Raw genomic sequence first — 19,885 nt, 5'->3', positions numbered from 1 at the left:
ACTGAAATAAACCCTTTCCTCCTCAAGTTGCTTTTGGTCAAAGTGTTTTATTACAGAAATGGAAGCCCTAACAAAAACACCATCTTTGGTCACATATCTGATGATTGAAGAGACAGCTTTATTGTCTAGAGAGGCCAAATGAATGTAATTTAAGCACCTAGCTTCCAGGTGCACCTCTTCCACCCTGCCTCAGGACCAAGAGGAAAGGCACTGCTTTGATTCTCTCACCACATAGGAGCCTGTCTTCCCAACGTTCCCTGCTTCCCATTATCTTTTCAGCATTCAAACTTACTAAGTAGCTCTGACAGAGGATACTATCTGTATTATGTTTGACCATAAATAGTTCTAAAAATTTTGTTTGTAGGAGAGCTTGTTTATGTAGAGGTTTTAATGAGAGATGAAAAGATAGTACAAAACGGGCAAGATCTGCTGACAAGCCATGGGAAATATTAGTTTGTGAACCCAAGTTAACCAAATACATACACACACACACACACACACACACACACACACACACACACGTATGTGCGTGTGCACAAGAGAGACAGAGAGACAGAGACAAAGCAAAGAGGCAGACAGACAGATAAAAACAAAATAAATGTTAAATAGAAGAACTGCTCCCATTAAAACCATGATAATTAAAAGTCTGCACAGTGGCTGGTTAGAAATAGAGCCATTTTTAAAGTCAATTTTTAATTTTGATTTTTCATTATTGTTGCTGGGGACTGAATTCTGTCAAACATATACTCAAGTGACACCCTAGTCAAACTGAGGGCAGAAATCAACAAAATAGAAACACAGAAAACAATCCAAAGAATCAATGAAACAAGAAGCTGGTTCTTGGAGAAAATCAACAAGATTGACAAACCCTTAGCCAAACTAATCAAACGGCAGAGGGAGAACACGCAAATTAATAAGATCAGAAATGAAAAGGGGGACATAACCACAGACACAGAGGAAATTCAGAGAATCATTAGATCTTACTACAAAAGCCTGTATGCCACAAAATTGGAAAATGTAAAAGAAATGGACAGTTTTTTAGATAAATACCATATACCAAAGTTAAACCAGGACCAGGTAAATGCTCTAAATCGTCCTGTTAGTCGTGAAGAATTAGAAACTGTTATCAGAAACCTCCCTACCAAAAAGAGCCCAGGACCAGATGGTTTCAATGCGGAATTCTACCAGAACTTCCAAGAAGACCTAATACCTATACTCCTTAAGGTATTTCATAATATAGAAACACAAGAGTCACTGCCAAATTCCTTCTATGAAGCTACAGTTACCCTGATACCTAAACCACACAAAGACTCAACCAAGAAAGAGAATTACAGGCCAATCTCACTCATGAACATTGACGCAAAAATTCTCAATAAAATACTGGCAAACCGAATCCAAGAACACATTAGAAAAATTATCCATTACAATCAAGTAGGCTTCATCCCAGAGATGCAGGGCTGGTTCAACATACGAAAATCTATCAATGTAATCCATCATATAGCTAGTATAATAAAAATGCTGTGCAATTAGTTCTTATACTGAGTTGTTTATGGAATACCGACAAACATCAAAGTGCTTAATATTAAAGTTGTTAATATATTTTCTATCTGTGGTTGGTTGACACTGCAGACATAAACCTTCAAATATGGAAGTCTGACTTTACATTAAGTTCTACTATGTGTGAACCTCGCTTTTGACCCGGTTATTATTAACATATGTGCTCCATGTATGCAGGTGTACATTTGTGTGAAGATTGTAAGGGCTCACTGGCATGGAACTTGTCAAGTAGGCTAGTCTGGCAAACCAGTGAGCCCCAGGGAGCTCTCTGACTTTGCCTTCCTTATGCAGAGATTCCAAGTGTCTATGGTTGTGCTAGCTTTTTATATGCATTCTGGGGAACTGAACACAGCCCTCATGTTTGCATGGCACTACTCTGTCTACAGAGCTAGCTCTCCAGGCCCCGTTCTCCATTATTGAAATTATATTTATTCCTGAGTAAGATGTACCAAGCATACGACTGGTTGTTATAAATATTAATTGGTACATGACTTTTTTTTTTTTATTCTAAGCCCTGAATTGGAGAATTAATTGGAAAGCCTACATTGGGGACCATTTAATCATGTCTGCCCTTTCTTAACCACTCTATAGTCTGTCTTCTGTCTTTTCTTTTCTGAATAACCGGTAGGGTTAATTCTCAACATCTTCATAAAACTCTCTGGTTACTTCAGCAGTCCTGTGTGTGTGTGTTATGGTACATGTTTAACTCTGGATTCTTAAGCTGAATTTCACAAAGACCTTCCCCCAGGCTCTTTTCCCAATGAGTGCCCTGCCAGACAGCCTGCATCTTGCTGTGGCACTTCAAGGGCTGTACTAGCACCACTGGGGCTGCCCCTTTCTTTGGCTTGAGCTCAGTTTCATTAACAAGCACGTTCACACTTCAACTGGAACATTTAAAATAACACCCGCACAATGTGTTTAGTGTTTGGTTAATTATTAAGTCTCCAACCTTGAATTATTCAAGCAAAATTGATTGGGTTCAACCTTCTTCCTTCTCTTTGTGCTTAAAAAAATCTCTCCTCTACTCTCTAAATAATTTGGAAAGGTTTTTAATAAGTTTCAATACCCTGGTCTGTGGGTGGTACCCATGTGTTAATAGAATAGGTAGAGAGGACAGACAGCTTGAATCTTTTGTTAAGAACTGTGTTTAGGGCTGGCGGGTGGCTCAGTGGGCAGAGTGTCGTTGCCACCCTGTATTCCATTCCAAGTCCTATAAAAATAGCATCTGCAATTCATACATTCCTATTATCATTTACACATTTAAAGAGAACTGACAGGTTTTACCTTCCTCTCTTAATTATCTTTAGACTTTAAAAAATTATACTTTTAGCTAGACAGTGGTGGTGCACGCCTTTAGTCCCAGCATTCAGGAGGCAGAAACAGGCAGCTCTCTGTGAGTTCAAGGCCAGTCTGGTCTACAAGTGCTAGTAGTTCCAAGAAAGGCTCCAAAGTTACAGAAAAACCCTGCCTTGAAAAAGCAAAAGCAAAAACAAAAATTGTGCTTCATTTTATATGTGTATGTGCATGCCACTGCAGGAGTGTGGATGTCAGAGGTCAGTAAGTGGAAATTTGATTCCTTCTTTCTTCTTCTTCTTCTTCTTCTTCTTCTTCTTCTTCTTCTTCTTCTTCTTCTTCTTCTTCTTCTTCTCCTCCTCCTCCTCCTCCTCCTCCTCCTCCTCCTCCTCCTCCTTCTTCTTCCTTTCCTCTTCTTTTTCTTCTTCTTCTTTCTCCTCCCTCCTCTTCTTCTTCTTTGGTTTTTCGAGACAGGGTTTCTTTGTGTAGCTTTGGAGTCTGTCCTGGAATTTGTGCTATAGACCAGGCTGGCTTTGAACTCACAGAGATCTACCTGCCTCTGCCTCCCAAGTGCTGGGATTAAAGATGCGTGTCACCACTGCTCGGTGGATTCTCTACTTCTATCTTGTTGGTCCGGAGGTGGAACCCAGGTTGTCAGACTTGGCAGCAGGTACTTTTCTTGCTGAACCATCTGGTCTGTGTGTGCCCTTCTTTATTACTTACTCTTATGGGTAAATTGTTAAAAATGTGGTGACTTCATCCTAAAAACTTGGTGGCTGAAGAACATGTCTGGACCTAGATAATTACAGAGAGTATAAAACTGTCCTTCACTATGAAACACTTTCCTTAAAGCATGTAAAAAAAGTATACACACCAATGGCAATGACATAACACTAGTGACTGATATCAAATAAGATTATCTAGTTTAGAATTACATTTCACGTTTACAGTTTCGTTACTTGTTCAATTACAGAACAGACACATATAAAGATGTCATGGCTGGGGACGATTAGCTTTTTGTCTGAACCTATTTAAATATCACTCATGTCAAGAACACATTGAAAATAGTGCTGTCCTTATTCGTGCTAGGCAAGAATTGATTTGGAAAGTAGAAATTTCAGGAAAGAATCTCACTATTCTGTGAATCACAGCAACTTTACCTCAGCCTTCATGTCTAGGCCTTCATTTCTAATTCTTCCTCTGTGTTTGTATTACCGAGATGTACAAATGAATCATTATAAGCATTGCCATGGAAAACGAGTGTGGGGAAGAAAACGGCTGTGGGGAAGGAATATAAACTAATCACGTTTTGGAAGACCATCACAGATGGCAGTGTGGCAGGAGGGGGGGGGGGGTAAACAGAAATGCTATGACCCAGTTTAGCTGGATCAAAAGTAGCATCTTCCAGGAGCATTTTAAAGGGAAGTCTCTCTCAAAAACCAAGAAACCCTGAAAGGGCTCCACAGGCAGCAGGTGCTTTTGCTGCATTGTGCTTCTGGGTTGCAGAGCGGCTGTGCGCATACCTGAAAGAGTGCTGACGGAGGGGACTGTTGGTTTGATGACAGTGGTGAACAGTCCCCGGTAGGCTGTAACCTTGCCTGAAGAATTATAGGCGTGATCTAGTATATTTCCGGAGGAGAAAACGCCAGGCTTCACATTGGGAAACTTTGGGGAATCAGAAATGGGAATCTCTCTCCTTTGAGATCACGTATGCACGATCCGGATGGTGGAGCAGAGCAGGCTCTTATTATCTTTTAAAGCCTGGGAAATGACACAAGTGATGTCAATTAGGAACCCAAGAAATAGGACTCCGGGGCGTGGGAAAGCTGAATGGGGGCAGGGTGGGCAGGTAAACAGTTTTCTTATAGAGGTTGGAAGCCGAGGGTACCCGGGAAGGACGGGCAGCATCTCCGCAGACGTGGAAGCAGCCCGGTTGGGGATTGGTCCGTAGACACCTCGAGGACCCGGGACGGCGGCGAGGCAGCGTGGCGCAGTTCCCAGCCCGTGCCTCGCCGGGACATCCCGTCGCACACCGGAGTCCTCCGGGCTCCCGGTTCCCCTCGCTGCCGCAGCCGCAGCGCCACGAGCGAGGCAGTCCCCCCCTCCCGCGGGTCCCCGGTTCGGCTGGGCCGCAGCGCGCCGCTCGGCTCCGCGCGGGCTGGGGAGGGGGGGGCGGGGCGCGCCGCCATTTTGGATCCGGACGGTCCGCGAGCCTCCGCCTGCGCGCCGCGGCGCCGGGAGCGGCCTCGCGGAGCACAGGGCGCGGGCGCGAGCGGCGCGGGAGGGAGGGAGGGCGGGCAGGCGGGGGAGGGAGGGAGAGAGGCTGGCAGAGGAGGAAGGGAGTGGTTGGGAACCGGGCTGCGGCAGCCTCCGGTGTCCTCAGCGGCGGCAGCGCCCCCCTCCTCCCGCGCCTCCGCCGCCGGCGTCCGTCAGGAAAGATGCCCTCAGCCCAGGGCTGTGAAGAAGGGACTGGAGCCGCCGTCCGAAGCGCCGCCGCCGCGGCTGTCGCCCGCGTCCTTTGAATTTGTCAGCGCAGCCCCTCCGCCGAGGGGCGGCGGCGGCGGCGGGCGCGGGGCGCGAGCGGGAGTCCGGGCGCTGCTCCCGGCGGCACGGCGCGGCCCCACAGCGGCCTCCGGCATGGAGCCGGCTCGCGAGACCCAGTAGCCGCCGCCCCCGGGGCCCGGCGCGAAAGCCGCCCGCAGTCCTCCCGCCACATCCCGGCCGCGCCGCCGGCCAGGCCCTGGAGAAGCCGGGAAGAAGATGACGCGTCCTCTCCGCAGTTGCCTGCTAGCAGGGCTCGCCGCAGAGCCCTAGGAGAGAAAGGGCTCGGGAGCGGAGACAGCCGCTCCGGGAGCTGCCCTCCCTGCCCGCGGAGGACTCGCCCAGGCGCTCTCCGAGTGGAGGTTGGGAGCATTTGCAGCAGAAATTTGGGCTTTCCCTCCCCCCCCTCCATACATTCTCTCCCTCCTCCTCCCCCTTTTCCAATTTTTCTTCTTCCCGGGAAGTGGATTGCCGATGCCGAGAGGACTTTATTCATTAATGATGCAACCGGATTCGTTTCAGGATTATGTTGCACGAATTGAATTTTGAATGAAGGAGTTTTTTTTTTTTTTTGAAAGAAGTGTTGACTCTTTAGTTCGTTGTACTTTTAATTATTATTTTATTTAAGCATACAATTTAATTGTATTATTCTCTTACAAATATTAAATCTATATTTTATGGAAACACCCTCAAGATATATATGTTTATGGGTGAAATCGAAGACGCTTCCGTTAAGTGAGGTGACTGGCGTGTTGGATGTTTAATTCAGCACCGGCATTGCATGACAATTGTTGAAATAACAAGTGGTTTATTTTTTAAAACCACACCTTTAAAATTTTAGGCTCAGATAGTGACAGTAGACATCGTAAGGGCAATTAAGAGAAAGCCTGCAGCAGCAATCGAAGCAACCATGTCCGGAGAAGTGCGTTTGAGGCAGTTGGAACAGTTTATTTTGGATGGGCCAGCGCAGACCAATGGGCAGTGCTTCAGTGTGGAGACTCTACTGGACATACTCATCTGTCTCTATGATGAATGCAATAATTCTCCGTTGAGAAGAGAGAAGAACATTCTTGAATATCTAGAATGGGGTAAGTTTTTTTTTAACTCTTAATGTGTAGCTGGCATGAGCATTATTAATTATAATGAAGAAATATGTATAAATACATAACAAAAGAACAAACGCCAGTTAGTTAAGACTTTTCTCCCCTAGTTTCGGTGACTTTTTGCCAGGAGTAAAGCTGTGTGTCTTTGTTGCCTTGGTGTGTGGCCTCGCTGTTTGTGGACTCCCTGCGTTTTCGGGCAGCCGTAAGAGCTTTAAAACAAATGCTGGGGCTAGCAGAGGTGGATTACTGAGCGCAGTTGTCTCGCGCATGGCCGGGCAGCAGCCATTCAGTGGGAAGGTATTTGTTGGTTAAAACATTCCTTCCTAGGCTTTGGAAATCGCAGGAGATGGGAGGAGATGTTGAAGTCTGCTTATTTTAGGACAGCAGGACTGTGGAGGTGGTGATCTGTGGGTTTAATTTCATCTCTATATAGCACAAGCAAGGGAAACTACTAAACATGGACTTTCCAAAAATTACTAGGTTCCTGAGATGAAATAATAAAAGTGTTTCGTGTGTGTGTGTGTGTGTGTGTGTGTGTGTGTGTGTGTACAGACAGTAGTTGGAGAATTTTTGGAGGCAGCTCCACCTGCGTTAGATTTTACTCTAAAATGAACTTGCATTTACTGAGAGTTTGGGCTCCCAGTCTTCTAAGTGTAGATGTGACCCGGATGACCCGTAGTAGGACTGGATCAGTGATGCCAGCAGTTCTGCCTATGACCTTCAAGCTAGAAGGCTTGGCTGAAGTGCTGTGCCTCTGATGTCACTCACTTGGATGAAGGAGTCTGACGTCTAGCAGTTGCCCTCATTGCCCAGCCTGGTAGTGAGTGGTACGGCAGACCTGGAAGGATTTTGGCCATCTAGAATTGTGTGCTGTTGAAATACTTTTAGTTAGCTAAATCATTTTTATATTGAAGATCTTTGTTTCCAAGTAAAGCTTTATTTTCTGAAGTAAAAAGTGCCCATTGTTGTTTTGGTTTTCAAATTAATTCAAAATTTGTCTCTTAGGTCAACCCCCAATTTAAGAATGACCACACAAAGCAATTTTAATTCTACAACTTGCCAGTATTTGAAGATTGATTGCTCGCAGCTTGATGTTGCAAGGTTAAAAAGATGTGTAAATGTGCATGGAATGATTTTACAAAACAGCTGGCTGGCGTCTTGCTGCTAATGTAAGAAATCTTAACCGTTTTTCAGGCAGCTTCTCTCTTGAGAGTAGGGACTTTGCCGTTGGTGCGGCTTTGTCTGTGGCTACCTGCCTTTTGATGTGTAGGATCCAGTACTTGAGGAAGCAGATGGAATTTTACACCCAGTGTTTCATAAACTTAGGAATTCTGTACTGTTTCTCTTTTGAAGACTTAAAAGGTTTCAGTACTCTTAGGGTTGGAATGTGAGTCCTTGAATTATGGCCCCTTAGTGATACTCTAGTCTGTGATTATGATTGTCATTTAATATCTTTTTCATTTGCAAAACAGTAGGAGAACTCTTTGTATGTCCCTGTGGCAAGTATAAGTTAAATAGTGTACAGAGAAAGCTGTATTTGCTGATTTCCTGTTATATAGTAGTTTTATGCCGTGGAATATTTTGTCACATTATTAAAATAATCTGTGTATCTTCCATTAAGTATCTTTTCTTGAATCTTGTTTTCTTATGTTTATGAACACTTTGTAAACACATATTTATTTACACCAGAAAGTTAAACAAAAACCAAGTGTTTGACTGCATTCACTATATTATATTTTTTGGGAGATGATCATAATATGTAGCTCAGGGTGGTCTTGAGATGCTATGTAACATTACTGGTATGCACCGCCATGTGCAGGTGATACAGTGCTGGGGACTAAACCAAAGGCTTTATTCACGCTAGGCAAGTACTGAGTTCCAGCCCCAGTCCACATTCCCTGTATTCTTAGTAATAATTTCTTGTCTTACCTTTTTTGTTGTCTGATATATAGTGTCATGAATCAGTCTCATAAACAGTCATTGGAGTTTTAAGAAATGGTTACTTTTATTATTTTAAATTATGTATGTATGTATGGGTCTTTGTGTAGGTATGTGTTGTAAGTGTGAACTCTGGAGAAAGCCCCAGACATCTGATCATCCCCTTGGAGCCGGATGCTGGTGGTCGTGAGCTTCCTGACATGGGTGCTGGGACTCAAACTCAGGTCCTCTAAGCTCTCTAAGCTACTGAACCATCTCTTCAAGAAAGTAGTTTAAAATTTTTTAAAAAATTATTTCATGTTTTTAGATTATTATTACATCATTTCCTCCTTTTTTCCCTCCCTCCAACCCATTCCTTTATATTTCTTACTCTCTTTCAAATTCATGTATTTCTAAATTCGTAATTACAGCATGCTTAGTCTGCATAATGTTACTTCTATGTATGCTTTCAGGGCTGAACCTTTGGTTTTGGATGACCAATTGGTGTGCTCTTTCCTGGGGAAGAGATGATGGAATTTTTAAGGAATTGTTTTGTATAGTTTGGACTCGTAAGCCTCTGACATGTTCTTCCCTCCATAAGAATTAAAGCGTGGAGGTGTTTCAAAAGACGCGTCATATGTGGTTTCATTTACTGTCTTCAAGCTCTTGGGGAATTTAGATGAAGGATATAGTATCTTTTCACTAAAGTATTGCAACGAATCATTCCTTCTTCATTTATTAGTCTGTCACTACATTTTTGGAAAATGTTCTATTTCATTCCTGTTGCAAAAAATGTGTAAGAATATCTAGATTATATAGGTTAGGGTTTAAGATTGTAAAGTGACTTCAGTTTAATTTTTTAATGAATCATTAACTTTTGGGGATGAAAATTTACAGGAATATCATTAAGGTTAAATTTGACAATTTAAATTTACTTCAAGATGTCATCTTTGGTTTGATTTTAATAATTCAAAGTATTGTCTTTAACTCTTTAAAAGACACAGTAATTGAAATAGCATAATATAGTTGAATATTCCATATTACATGCTAAATAGTTTTGTTTGGTATTTGCATTAATGGAAATACTACCTGGGCACTCCATATTTTTATAAGGGGATGATTGGTTACTTTTAAATATGTAGTCAAGAGCCTGTATGTATTTCGCTTCCATCAATTTCATTTGATTCCTTGTTATGGTTCATTTCATCTTTGTAGTGGTACAGTTAATATTTTGTTATTAACAGTCCTCAGTAAGAAAACTGACTATTCTGAGTCAGGCATGCTGTTTTTCTTTTATAGCATTTCTTGGTTTTGGTGTTGATTACTTGAAGGAGAAAAGTAGGAGCAGCAGAGAGGAAGAAGGAATTAAGTTGGCGAGTGCTAGCCCAAGAGGATAACAGCATCCTAAGACCATAGGTCACTTCCGAGTTTAATAGTGTATATTATTTTCTAGTTACAGCCAGCAATATTTGAAAAGCTTTCTTTCCTTTGATTTTTTATGTTGTTGAAAAGATATCTATTATAGTCAGTAATATTTGAAAGCCTTCTTTGATTTTTTTTAAGTTGTTGGAAAGATTATGGTTTCTATGTTTGTTTATATAATAGTAGTAGGACTCTTAAGTTATAGCGGAGCTATAGAAGTAAAGTAGTTGTGACATTATAAACTAGCTTGTTAGTGATGACTAGTACATTTACTGCTCATTAAATTGGTTTCCCTCTGCTTTGAAATGGGAAATTTAAATATTAAAAAATTTATTTAAAAGGATGTAGGATAATATTACTCAGTACAAAAGGAACTGGCAGCATTCTCTGTATGTGGATTAATTTTCAATTCTTTCTGATCCTGATTTTATAACATTTCATGTAAGTTTTCATTATATAACTGTTTTATAGCTTAAATCAGATTTTATGCTAAACCCAGAGAATAATCTGATTATTAAACTTATTCCTAGGACAGGTCAACAGGTATTGTGGTATAAACATTTCCTTTTGTTAGAGTTGTTTTAAAGTTTAGTATCATTTTTTTCTTATGTGAGTTGGAATAATGATGGCTTGATTGGAAGGAATTGAATTGTTTCTAGAATACTTTATTTATTCTTTGTGTCTGCTTTTCCTCACTGTTAAGTTATTCTGTGTAGAATTATTAATCACACAGAATTAAGATAATCATTGAATACAGATGATTAAATTTATTTTAAAATGTCTTCATTTGGGATCATTGTAAATGTATTGAAAATGTAGGTACGAAATACTTGCTTCCTTTACACTAGACATGTCCTATTCTGTTTTAAGAATGCATGTGGTTTAGCTGAGGCAGTGCTGACACCTGAGGAACACACTGGGAACATAGTGAGTGGTAGGAGCTGCTGTACCATTTCCTCCCTTCCTCCTTTCTCTCTCTCCTTTCCTTCTCCCTGAGGTAGTTACCAATAATATTGGTTACTGCGCCATCTTGAAGTATGGATTACTTGGTTAATAAGTGATTTAAAGCAGTATTGTTTTGTGAGTGAGAACAGTATATCAAGATTAATATTTTAAGAATTTTAGAAGTACTTTATATGGAAATGTAAGGCATATCTTATTGTAGAATTGTGAAAATAAATATGTAATATGTTGGAAATTTTATGAACTATCCCATAAATCTTAGGTCGTGGTTGCTGTTCCCCAGTAAGCCCAGTCTATCCCATGGTAAAGAACTGAACTTGATGCAGTTTTAGTATGCTACTCAGAGGTTTTCTTGTCTGGTAGACTTAGGGCCAGGAAATTGTATGTAAAGCTTGTTCTTTTTTATCCTGTTGGTTGTGATAGTTTCAAAAATCAAACCAACATTTAAAAGTTAGACTAAAATAGAAAACAAGTTCATTATACGCAGAAAGAGGAAATAATGTTATGTGAATCATTTATGCTGTTTTTTATTTCTTACTCTTACATCTTACAGATTGAGACCAAAGGAGTTTGAAATGTTGTGTGATGAAGATATGTATATTAGCTAATAATGAAAATATCAGAGGCATGTTTCCATTTTCAGAAAGTACATGTAGTAGATTCAGGACAGCAAATAGATAATTTAACGAAGGGGAATGTGCATAGGGACAAGATGTGGGAAAGGGAGAGGGAAGAGGCAGAGGAGAGCTTGTGGGGAGAGGAATGAATGAGTGAGAAGGAGTGAGAGCGACTGCCTTGTGTTCCAACATTGCTACTTCAGTCTGACTGAATGATTGGGTATTTTTAATTTAGAGGAATATACTGGATATAAGAATTAATCTCAATCTTTTGTGTTATTAAAAATGGTTATAGCCTCTTTTATTTTTCTTTTGTGGCAGTGATTAATTGCCTTTGATTGTCAGAAGTTTATTAGCTTTTTGAACTTGAGGGATAATGGTAGTAGTGTCTTAGCTAGCTTTTCCTATTCCAGGTGAATGCGTGAGAATTTGCCAGCGTTCTCATTTTTGTCCCTCACAGACTATCAGTGAAAATGATTTCGTGTTTTAAGTATTGAAGACTGTGAATTGCTCAGCTGTTTTAGCGGAGTCTGCCTAAGTTAAATTCTTTCTAAAATGATTTGTTATGAATGGCCTGTACTCTTAAGTATAAGCTATTCTAGAGTCAAGAATGAGTGTCCTTTGCTGTCATTGCATAGAAAACGCCCAGATGCAGGGATCTTTGTTTCTTCCCCATTGATGCTGCTCAGATTTCCAGGGCTGCTCTTCTCTCAAGCTTCTCACACTTTGCTAGATGATTTTCATTCCTTTTATGGGGCAGTAGGTGAGAATGGCTAGCCTCCAGTTGATCAGCCTCTCATCTGGTGGTCTTGGATCTGCCACTGGGATAGAGCTGCGTTGGTTTTCATCAAAACAGGAAGCACATGGACCTGGCTCCTCATTCTCAATACTCTGTTGACATCTTCCTCGTGAACTACTTGCTTCTATTTTGGAATCAGGGCTTTTTTCATCTGGTTTTCTTCTCTAGTTTCAAAGTATGTCTTATAAATGGGCTTTTACTAAGTGCTTTCTCTCTCTCTCTCTCTCTCTCTCTCTCTCTCTCTCTCTCTCTCTGTGTGTGTGTGTGTGTGTGTGTGAGTGAGTGAATGTGCACAGAGCACAGAGGCTTATAAGTTTGGAAAATTATCGCAGATACAACTTAAGTAAAATATTGCAGGTTATCCTTGAATTTACAAGGTTTATCAGATTATAGAATCATCATTTTGAAGAGTATCTGTGGGGTAAATGGCAATCAGTATTCTAATGCATATTCTTAGGGAAGTGTTGTTTCCTTTGTAAACTCCTTATTGGAGTTAGAGAGAAATTTTGAGAAACTTGTAGTTTAGAAGGAGAATCTAATTTTGAGGAAGTTATATGTTACTTAGTGCCTGTAGACTTAAGTGTTTGTGTGTGAAAGCCATGTGACCTGAGAAGTAAAATTAATGGTGGCAGAGTGGCGATGCTGTTGAGTCACACCTATGGGCAGTATCCTGGTGAGCCTGTGCTGACAGCTCCTGGATGGTGGATGTTTCTATGCCACCCTTGTTCTAATTTGAGCTTCCTCCCCCTGTAGTGGCATTTTTACTACATTAAATACAGAAATTCTCACTTTAATTTTATAGTTTTTATGTGACAGCATCTCTTTGTATATATGTATTATAAAGAAAGCAGACATTCTCTCCTTTTAATAAAGGAGAAACCATATATAACTGGTGTTATTTTGTGTGAACAGTTAGAACATTGTGATTGCTGTAAAGTTTTATTCTGAGTTATATACCATGGCAGATAATAATACTGGAGGACAGTTCAACTTGATGGTTTAAAAACAAGTGAAGAGCTTTGGATTTAAACGGAATCCTTTAATATTGGCTAGGTTATCTAGGAAAGTTGCTTAATCTCTTGAATCTATATATCAGCTCTAAAGAAATGGACATTATCACAATATTTACCAAAAGATGAAAGCCAGTGTTGATTTCAGTCCCACTTTGATTTTTTTTTTTCATTTTTGATACAGGGTCTCATGGAGTCCTTGAGCTTAATATGACTTGAGCTTCTGATTCTCTTGTCTCTACTTCCTAAGTGCTAGGACTAGAGTTGTGCACTATCATGTCTGGATTCTGTGGTGCTGGAAATTGAACCCAGGGCCTTGTGTATGCTAGGCAAGCAATTTACCCACTGAGTTATATCCCTTGCTTCCATTCTGATTTTTAAATTTCTATTCTATTTAGCCTTAAAACGAAGGAACAACTAAAATGCCACTTTGGGGATTAAGTTCAAGTTAAGTGTATAGTGATACTAATGAAAGTACATAGGCCAGGCGGTGGTGGCGCACACCTTTAATCCCAGCACTCGGGAGGCAGAGGCAGGCGGATCTCTGAGTTCGAGGCCAGCCTGGTCTACAAGAGCTAGTTCCAGGACAGGCTCTAGAAACTACAGGGAAACCCTGTCTTGAAAAAAAAAAAAACCAAAAAAAAGAAAGTACATAAATAAATTCACTTTACTGCCAATCATTTGCATCGTCTTAAAAATATCTTATTAAGTTATTGTTGTTACTTTTAAATTTTATTTAATTGTATGTGCATGTATATTTTACCTGTATGCATTTCTGTGCACTATGTACATGTCTGGTGCCCACAGAGGCCAGAGGAAGGCTTCAGACCCTCTAAAATTGTATTTATTGCTGCTGTCTTTCTTTGCATGACTGTGCAAACAGTCTTAGGCATTACTTTAGGATACTTTGCATTAGTGTTTTGTTCTTTTTAGCTAAGAAATTTGGGGGGTAAATATTAAACTAACACACAGTCTTTCCACCACCAGTAACAGCTATTATGTAGTGACTAGTTACACTTTATTTTTGTATTTTTATGGCTTCAATCTGCAAATTAGTGGTAGAGTTCTAAACCTCAACTCAGAAGCTTAAAAATTTTTATTGATGTGTTGTTCACATAGTACCTTTTATGGACTAAAATTATGCAGCACCCACAGATTCATGTGGTCTTTCAGTAAGTATGAAGAAAATGAACACTTTCCACAAGTATTTCCTAAACTGTATTTCAAGAGACATACTGAATATTCCACAAATTATGGGTTAATTGGACGTGTAAGGCCAGGGAATAGTGCTTTGAGACATGCCTTTTTACAAAGCACATTATCATAGAAAAAGTTTCTAAAAGTTCTGAACAGAAACCTTAACTTCGTTGTGTACAGTTGGCCCACATTATTTTAACTGTGGAACTATGAGAGGAACACTGACTGAATTTGAGACATTGTGGCCACATTAGGAAAATACAGGCAATGTCCAGAGTCTTTAAGCAGGTTATATAAAAGCATATTAAAAAATATTGTCACAGTGTACTCAGAGCACAAGCACAGGTGAGAGTTTGGCTCATTTATGTCATCTGGAAACCAGGGTAGCCGGATTTAAGTTGGGATGGGTTTCAGCCCTGGACAGGAGGCTCTTACCTGTGTTGGGAAGTTCATACATGCAGCTTCTGGTTTGCAGAGTTGCTTCTTCTAACATAGTGAATTTTTTGTTTTTGTTTTTTCTTTCTTTCTTTTTTTTTTCCAGTAAAGCACGGTCATGTTCTAGTCACTGGTACAGAGAAACTGTAAAGTAGAACAAAGCTAATTGGATTTTATGATAAGTTTGTAAAAGTGGTATAATTGTCCAGTGATAGCAAGAATCTTGTCCTTAAGTGTCAGCACTTACTAGGGGTGGCTAATACCCCAAGTTAACCCATATATGGTGAAAAGCAGTCAGCCCTACTTAGAAAAAAATTCTTGCTTGGTGTGACTAAATCCTCATTTGAAATTGCATCTTGAACTCCCTGTGGTTTTGTCCTGACCAAAAAGTACCATAAAGAGACATTTAAAAGCAGACTAAGAGCTCAGGTATATGGCGATCCTTGCATATTAATGTGGCACCGGAAAGCATTCTATATGCATGCTTACATCTTCTTAGCGTTTATGGTTAGAACTACAGTATTTTGAAATTAGCATAATTTCTTTTACTGACTTAACAAGAAAAAAAAAACTGCATGCCTTTGTAATGTGTCACTGTTTCTGAGAAGCTAACAGCTTCTTCCAGAAGTGTGTTTTTGTGGTAGTTGCTTGAAATTGTGACTGATGCGATCATTATATGGTTTCTTTTGCCTTGGTTACTGTGAGGTTGCACCGGTTAAGTACTGCATGAGTTAATCCCAGCTTTTTTCTGTTTCTGTGCACCTGGCTTGATTTATTTGTATTAAACTTGTAAATATGGATTTGTACATTCCAGGGTCTTACTGTTTGCACTTAGTTTTTCTTTCAAATGCCAAGTAGCCTTTAACACATATGTGTCTTTACTTTGAAAATATGAGGTTCTTACACATCCCAGAATTTAATAAAACACACACAAATTTATACATGATTTTTAAAATTACGTTAACATGCTTAATATCCTTCAGTGACTATGGAAAGCTTCTCAGGATATCTTTATTTAAACTTATTAACATGGTACATACTTTTTCTTGTATTTTTGAGACATGGTCTCCCTCTATAGTTCAGATTGGCCTTGACTTGTGCTCCTTCTGTCTTCTGAGTGCTAAAATTACAGGTATATATACCCAGTCACAACTTTTATATACTTCTTATCTACAACCTTATATATTTAACTTTAAAAAAAAAAAATATATATATATATATATATTTTTTTTTTTTTTGGTTTTTCGAGACAGGGTTTTCCTGTAGTTTCTAGAGCCTGTCCTGGAGCTAGCATATTTTTTAAAAATTGAAATAACCACAATGTATAGAAAAATACAAGTATAGTATACTTTTTTATCCTGAACCTTGAGAATAATTTGTTTACTGATGTCCGTTCCTTCCCAGTGTGTTTGTATATATAATCTACATACTTTTATATAACTATAATGTAGCTGTTAAAATCAAGAAATTAGCGTTGATGAGATACTGTCATCTGACCTTTAAAACTTTATTTGAGTTTTAACAGTTGCTGTAATCATTTTGTTACAGCAGAAGGATTCAGTCTGGAATCCTGTGTCAGATGTGAATATTTTATTTTGCAGTGTTGGTTGAGCCAGGTCTTTAAGTTTTCCTTGACTTTCTCAACTTTGGCTCTTTTAATGATTGCAGGTCATTTGCAGTAACTCTATTTGAATTTTCCTCACAGTTAGATTTAGACAAAATTTTGTCAGTATCACAGAAATGATGTTTTGTTCTTTTGGTTGCAGTCCCATCAAATGAGGCACAGACTCCATGCTGCCTTATTACTTGTTATGCCGGCACTGGCAGGGTTTCTCCACGGTAGTTATTCTTTGGGTGGGTGTGGTGGCACATGCCTGTAATCCTGGCACTAAAGAGGCTGAGGTAGGAGGATCATGAGTGAAAGGTTTGCTGGGCTATATAAGTGAGTCTGAGGAAGGCCAGGGCAACATAGTGAAACCTCATCTTAACTAAAGTAACACAAAACAAAAACTAAATCATGACAAAACAAGTTACTTTTTTTCCTATTATAGCTATTGGAGAGGTATTTTAAATTGTGTATCTCTTTGGCTCATTAAATTGTGCTTATATCTAGTGTAGCTTATATCAAGTGTAGCAACCCTTCCCTACAAGAGGAATAACCCTCAAGTGCTTCAGGAAAGAACACCTTATACTGTACCTGCAGTTTTTCTATGTCTGAGAATATTTCAAATAAAATTAAAGTGAAGTAGCCAAGGACCATATATGAGTTGTATATGCCATACTCAACTGTTTAAATGTTATTCTGAAAGCTGTCAGCTTCATTATGGAGATTTGACCCAGATTGAGTCAATAGGAACCCCTTCAAGTTGAATTGTGTGCCCTTTGACAGACATGTCGCCACTTCTTGAGCAGGTTTTTTTTTTTTTTTTTTTTTTTTTGCTTTCTGGTATAAACAATGCCTTAGGCTTGTCCTGTTCTGTCCTTGACCCTGTCTTGGAGGAGTCAGCGAGTTTTTTTTTTTTTTTTTTTTTTTTTTGGTTTTTTGAGACAGGGTTTCACTGTAGTTTTAGAGCCTGTCCTGGAACTAGCTCTTGTAGACCAGGCTGGCCTCGAACTCACAGAGATCCGCCTGCCTCTGCCTCCCAAGTGCTGGGATTAAAGGCGTGCGCCACCACCGCCTGGAGAGTCAGCGAGTTTTTAAGGACTCCTGGCACCTTTTAGTAGATGAAGTTACTCAGTAGGCAACAGAAGAAGGTCTCCCTGTGTCATTGCTGCTCTTCTTGTAAACAGTGCTGTCTTTCTTTAGCCTGTCTAGATCTGTTGCACTACCTAGTTGTCTACAAATTTTATGTATATATCTCTATCTGTATTACAGATCTGAATTTACTTTGGTAGATACTAGTTTCTATCTTTATTATATGGGAAAGATCATTATTTGCACCAGTATCCCTAATTCCAATCTAACACACTACAGGGTTCATTCTAGCTTCTTTTGTCTTGTTTTTCTGTGTTTTAAATCTCCTTGCCAGCAGCCAGTGAGAAACATGAATCAATCTATCTATCTATCTATCTATCTATCTATCTATCTATCTATCTATCTAATCTATCTGTAATTTTTTTTGAGAGAGAGAGAGGGAATATAGATGAGTGGAAGATACTCTCTAAGAGGTTAGAGGTATCGAATCCCCCAGGAACTGGAGATAAAGGCAATTGTGAGGTGCTTGATGTAGGTACTAGAAATTGACCTCAGGCCCTCTGCTAGAACAGTAGGTGTTTTAAGTGTTGGGTCATCTCTTCAGCCCCACTTACTTGTCTGTGAGTATTTAAGTGATCACTCATCAATACTTCATTCCCTCCCTCATCCAGATAATTTATTCACTCTGCTGGATTGCTGCTATTCTTGTCTCTAAAGAAGCCATGCTCCTCTCTGTGTTCCGTCTGACCACCACACCAAGCTTCTCTTTTCATCCCAGACTTTCCTTCACCCTTGGGTGTTCTTTGTGTTCCATAGGCTCTGACATTCCCAGTGCCAGTAAGCCCTTTGTGGATTTTCTGTGCATGAGCTCAGCTAGTAGCACCTACTGTGATCTGCTATGACTTCTTTTTTCTCTACTTTGATCTGCCATGCCTATTGGCCTTGGGTGTGAGGAAGAGGGAATGGCTATTTACCTAATTCATGCCTCTTTAGAATAGGAACAGGGTCTGAGAAAGGTTTAATTGAATGATTTTGTGGCATGAACTTCATGGAGTGCATTTACAGACTAAAGATGCATAGATGTCACCAGATGATACAGTCATGTGGGGCCACTATTGTAGATGACTGTCATCTAGCAATGCTCAGTTATATGCATATATGTATATGTGTATAATTTTATTTATAACCTTTTTTTGAGAGCTAGAATCTTACTAAAAAGCCTAAGCTGGTTTTGAGCTCAAATTTTCTTTCACAGCCAGTTACAGGCATGCAGTGCCGTGTCTGCTTCCCCTACTTAAAAAATTTAAGAGAAATCCTTTAAAAATTTATAAAATATAGCAATCTTTTTGATGTAGCTCCTCCGAGCTTCAACAAATGCAGAATCGTGGGGCAGCTAATATGACTAAAGTATGGAGCAGTTTGTATCAGTTCCACAGTTCTCTTGTTGCTCCCCTTTTGTACTACAGTCAGCTATTATTTAGCTATAAAGGAAAACTGCTAGTAATTAAGGAACATCTGGCTAGTCTATGAGTTTTTACATGTTGGTTAATGTTTACAGTGGTGAGGCTTGGGCAGTCTGTGGGGCCACTGGCAGTGGGACCAGGATTTATCCCGAGTGCTTGAACTGGCATCTAGGAGCACCTTCTTTTTGGAGTGATACCTTGCTCAGCCTAGATATAGGGGGAGGGCCTTGGTCTTGCCTCAGAGTGAAGTGTCAGACTTTGTTGACTCCCCATGGGAAGCCTTACCCTTTCTGAGGAGTGGATGGGGAGGTGAGGAGAAGGTGGGAGGAGGGGGGGAGAATGGGAACAGGATAGCTATGTAAAATGAGAAAAGATTGTATTTAATTTTTTAAAAAGAGACTCTTTAACTCCCTCTGCTACCCCTTGCCTATCATAGCAAATGCATAGCACATATCTGAAATTTGGTAATGCCATCATACTTGTTATACCCAAGGCTATAAGCCATCTATCTAATCTTGAAACATTGCTTGAAACTCATGTCAGGAACTTGTTACCTCTTTTATTTACCCTGTTTTATTTCAAAAGTGATTTTTTCCTTAAAAAACTTAATTAATTTTAATGGGCAAATAAAGATTAGAAAGTGAGTTCTTAAATGATGGTTTATGATTTCCTTCATAGCAGTTGACAGTTTATAAATAATTAGTAGACTGAGGTAATGAGAGACTGAGTAAGGCCTAGGGTAAATGCAGACAGCCTAATTTGTCAATCAGCGTTTTCTTTCAGCAAGTCTGTGTTTGACCTTATTTGCACTGTATCCAGAATAAACTTCAGAGCCTAGTATTGATGAATTAAACATATAAATTGAATTTTATT

The 19,885-nt window shown here is 39.8% G+C and overlaps 1 protein-coding gene across 3 annotated transcripts in view; it reads left to right on the top strand.

Annotated features, from left to right (window-relative positions):
* Positions 1 to 5,596: 5,596 nt before the first annotated feature.
* Cdc42bpa (CDC42 binding protein kinase alpha) overlaps positions 5,597 to 19,885 on the top strand; it is a 234,611-nt gene continuing 220,322 nt past the window's right edge. For 2 of the 3 annotated variants that reach the window (XM_038349025.1, XM_038349027.1), the window contains exon 1: positions 5,597 to 6,479. In XM_038349025.1, the coding sequence (XP_038204953.1) occupies positions 6,302 to 6,479 (178 nt within the window). In that variant the 5' untranslated portion in view covers positions 5,597 to 6,301. The remainder of the gene's footprint in view (positions 6,480 to 19,885) is intronic. The other variant, XM_038349026.1, reaches the window with a different exon arrangement.

The sequence above is a fragment of the Arvicola amphibius genome, chromosome 12 (genome assembly GCF_903992535.2).
Source record: "Arvicola amphibius chromosome 12, mArvAmp1.2, whole genome shotgun sequence".
NCBI lineage: Eukaryota > Metazoa > Chordata > Mammalia > Rodentia > Cricetidae > Arvicola > Arvicola amphibius.
The sequence above is the reverse complement of the archived record's forward strand: the minus strand, read 5'-3'. Positions and strand labels throughout refer to the sequence as shown.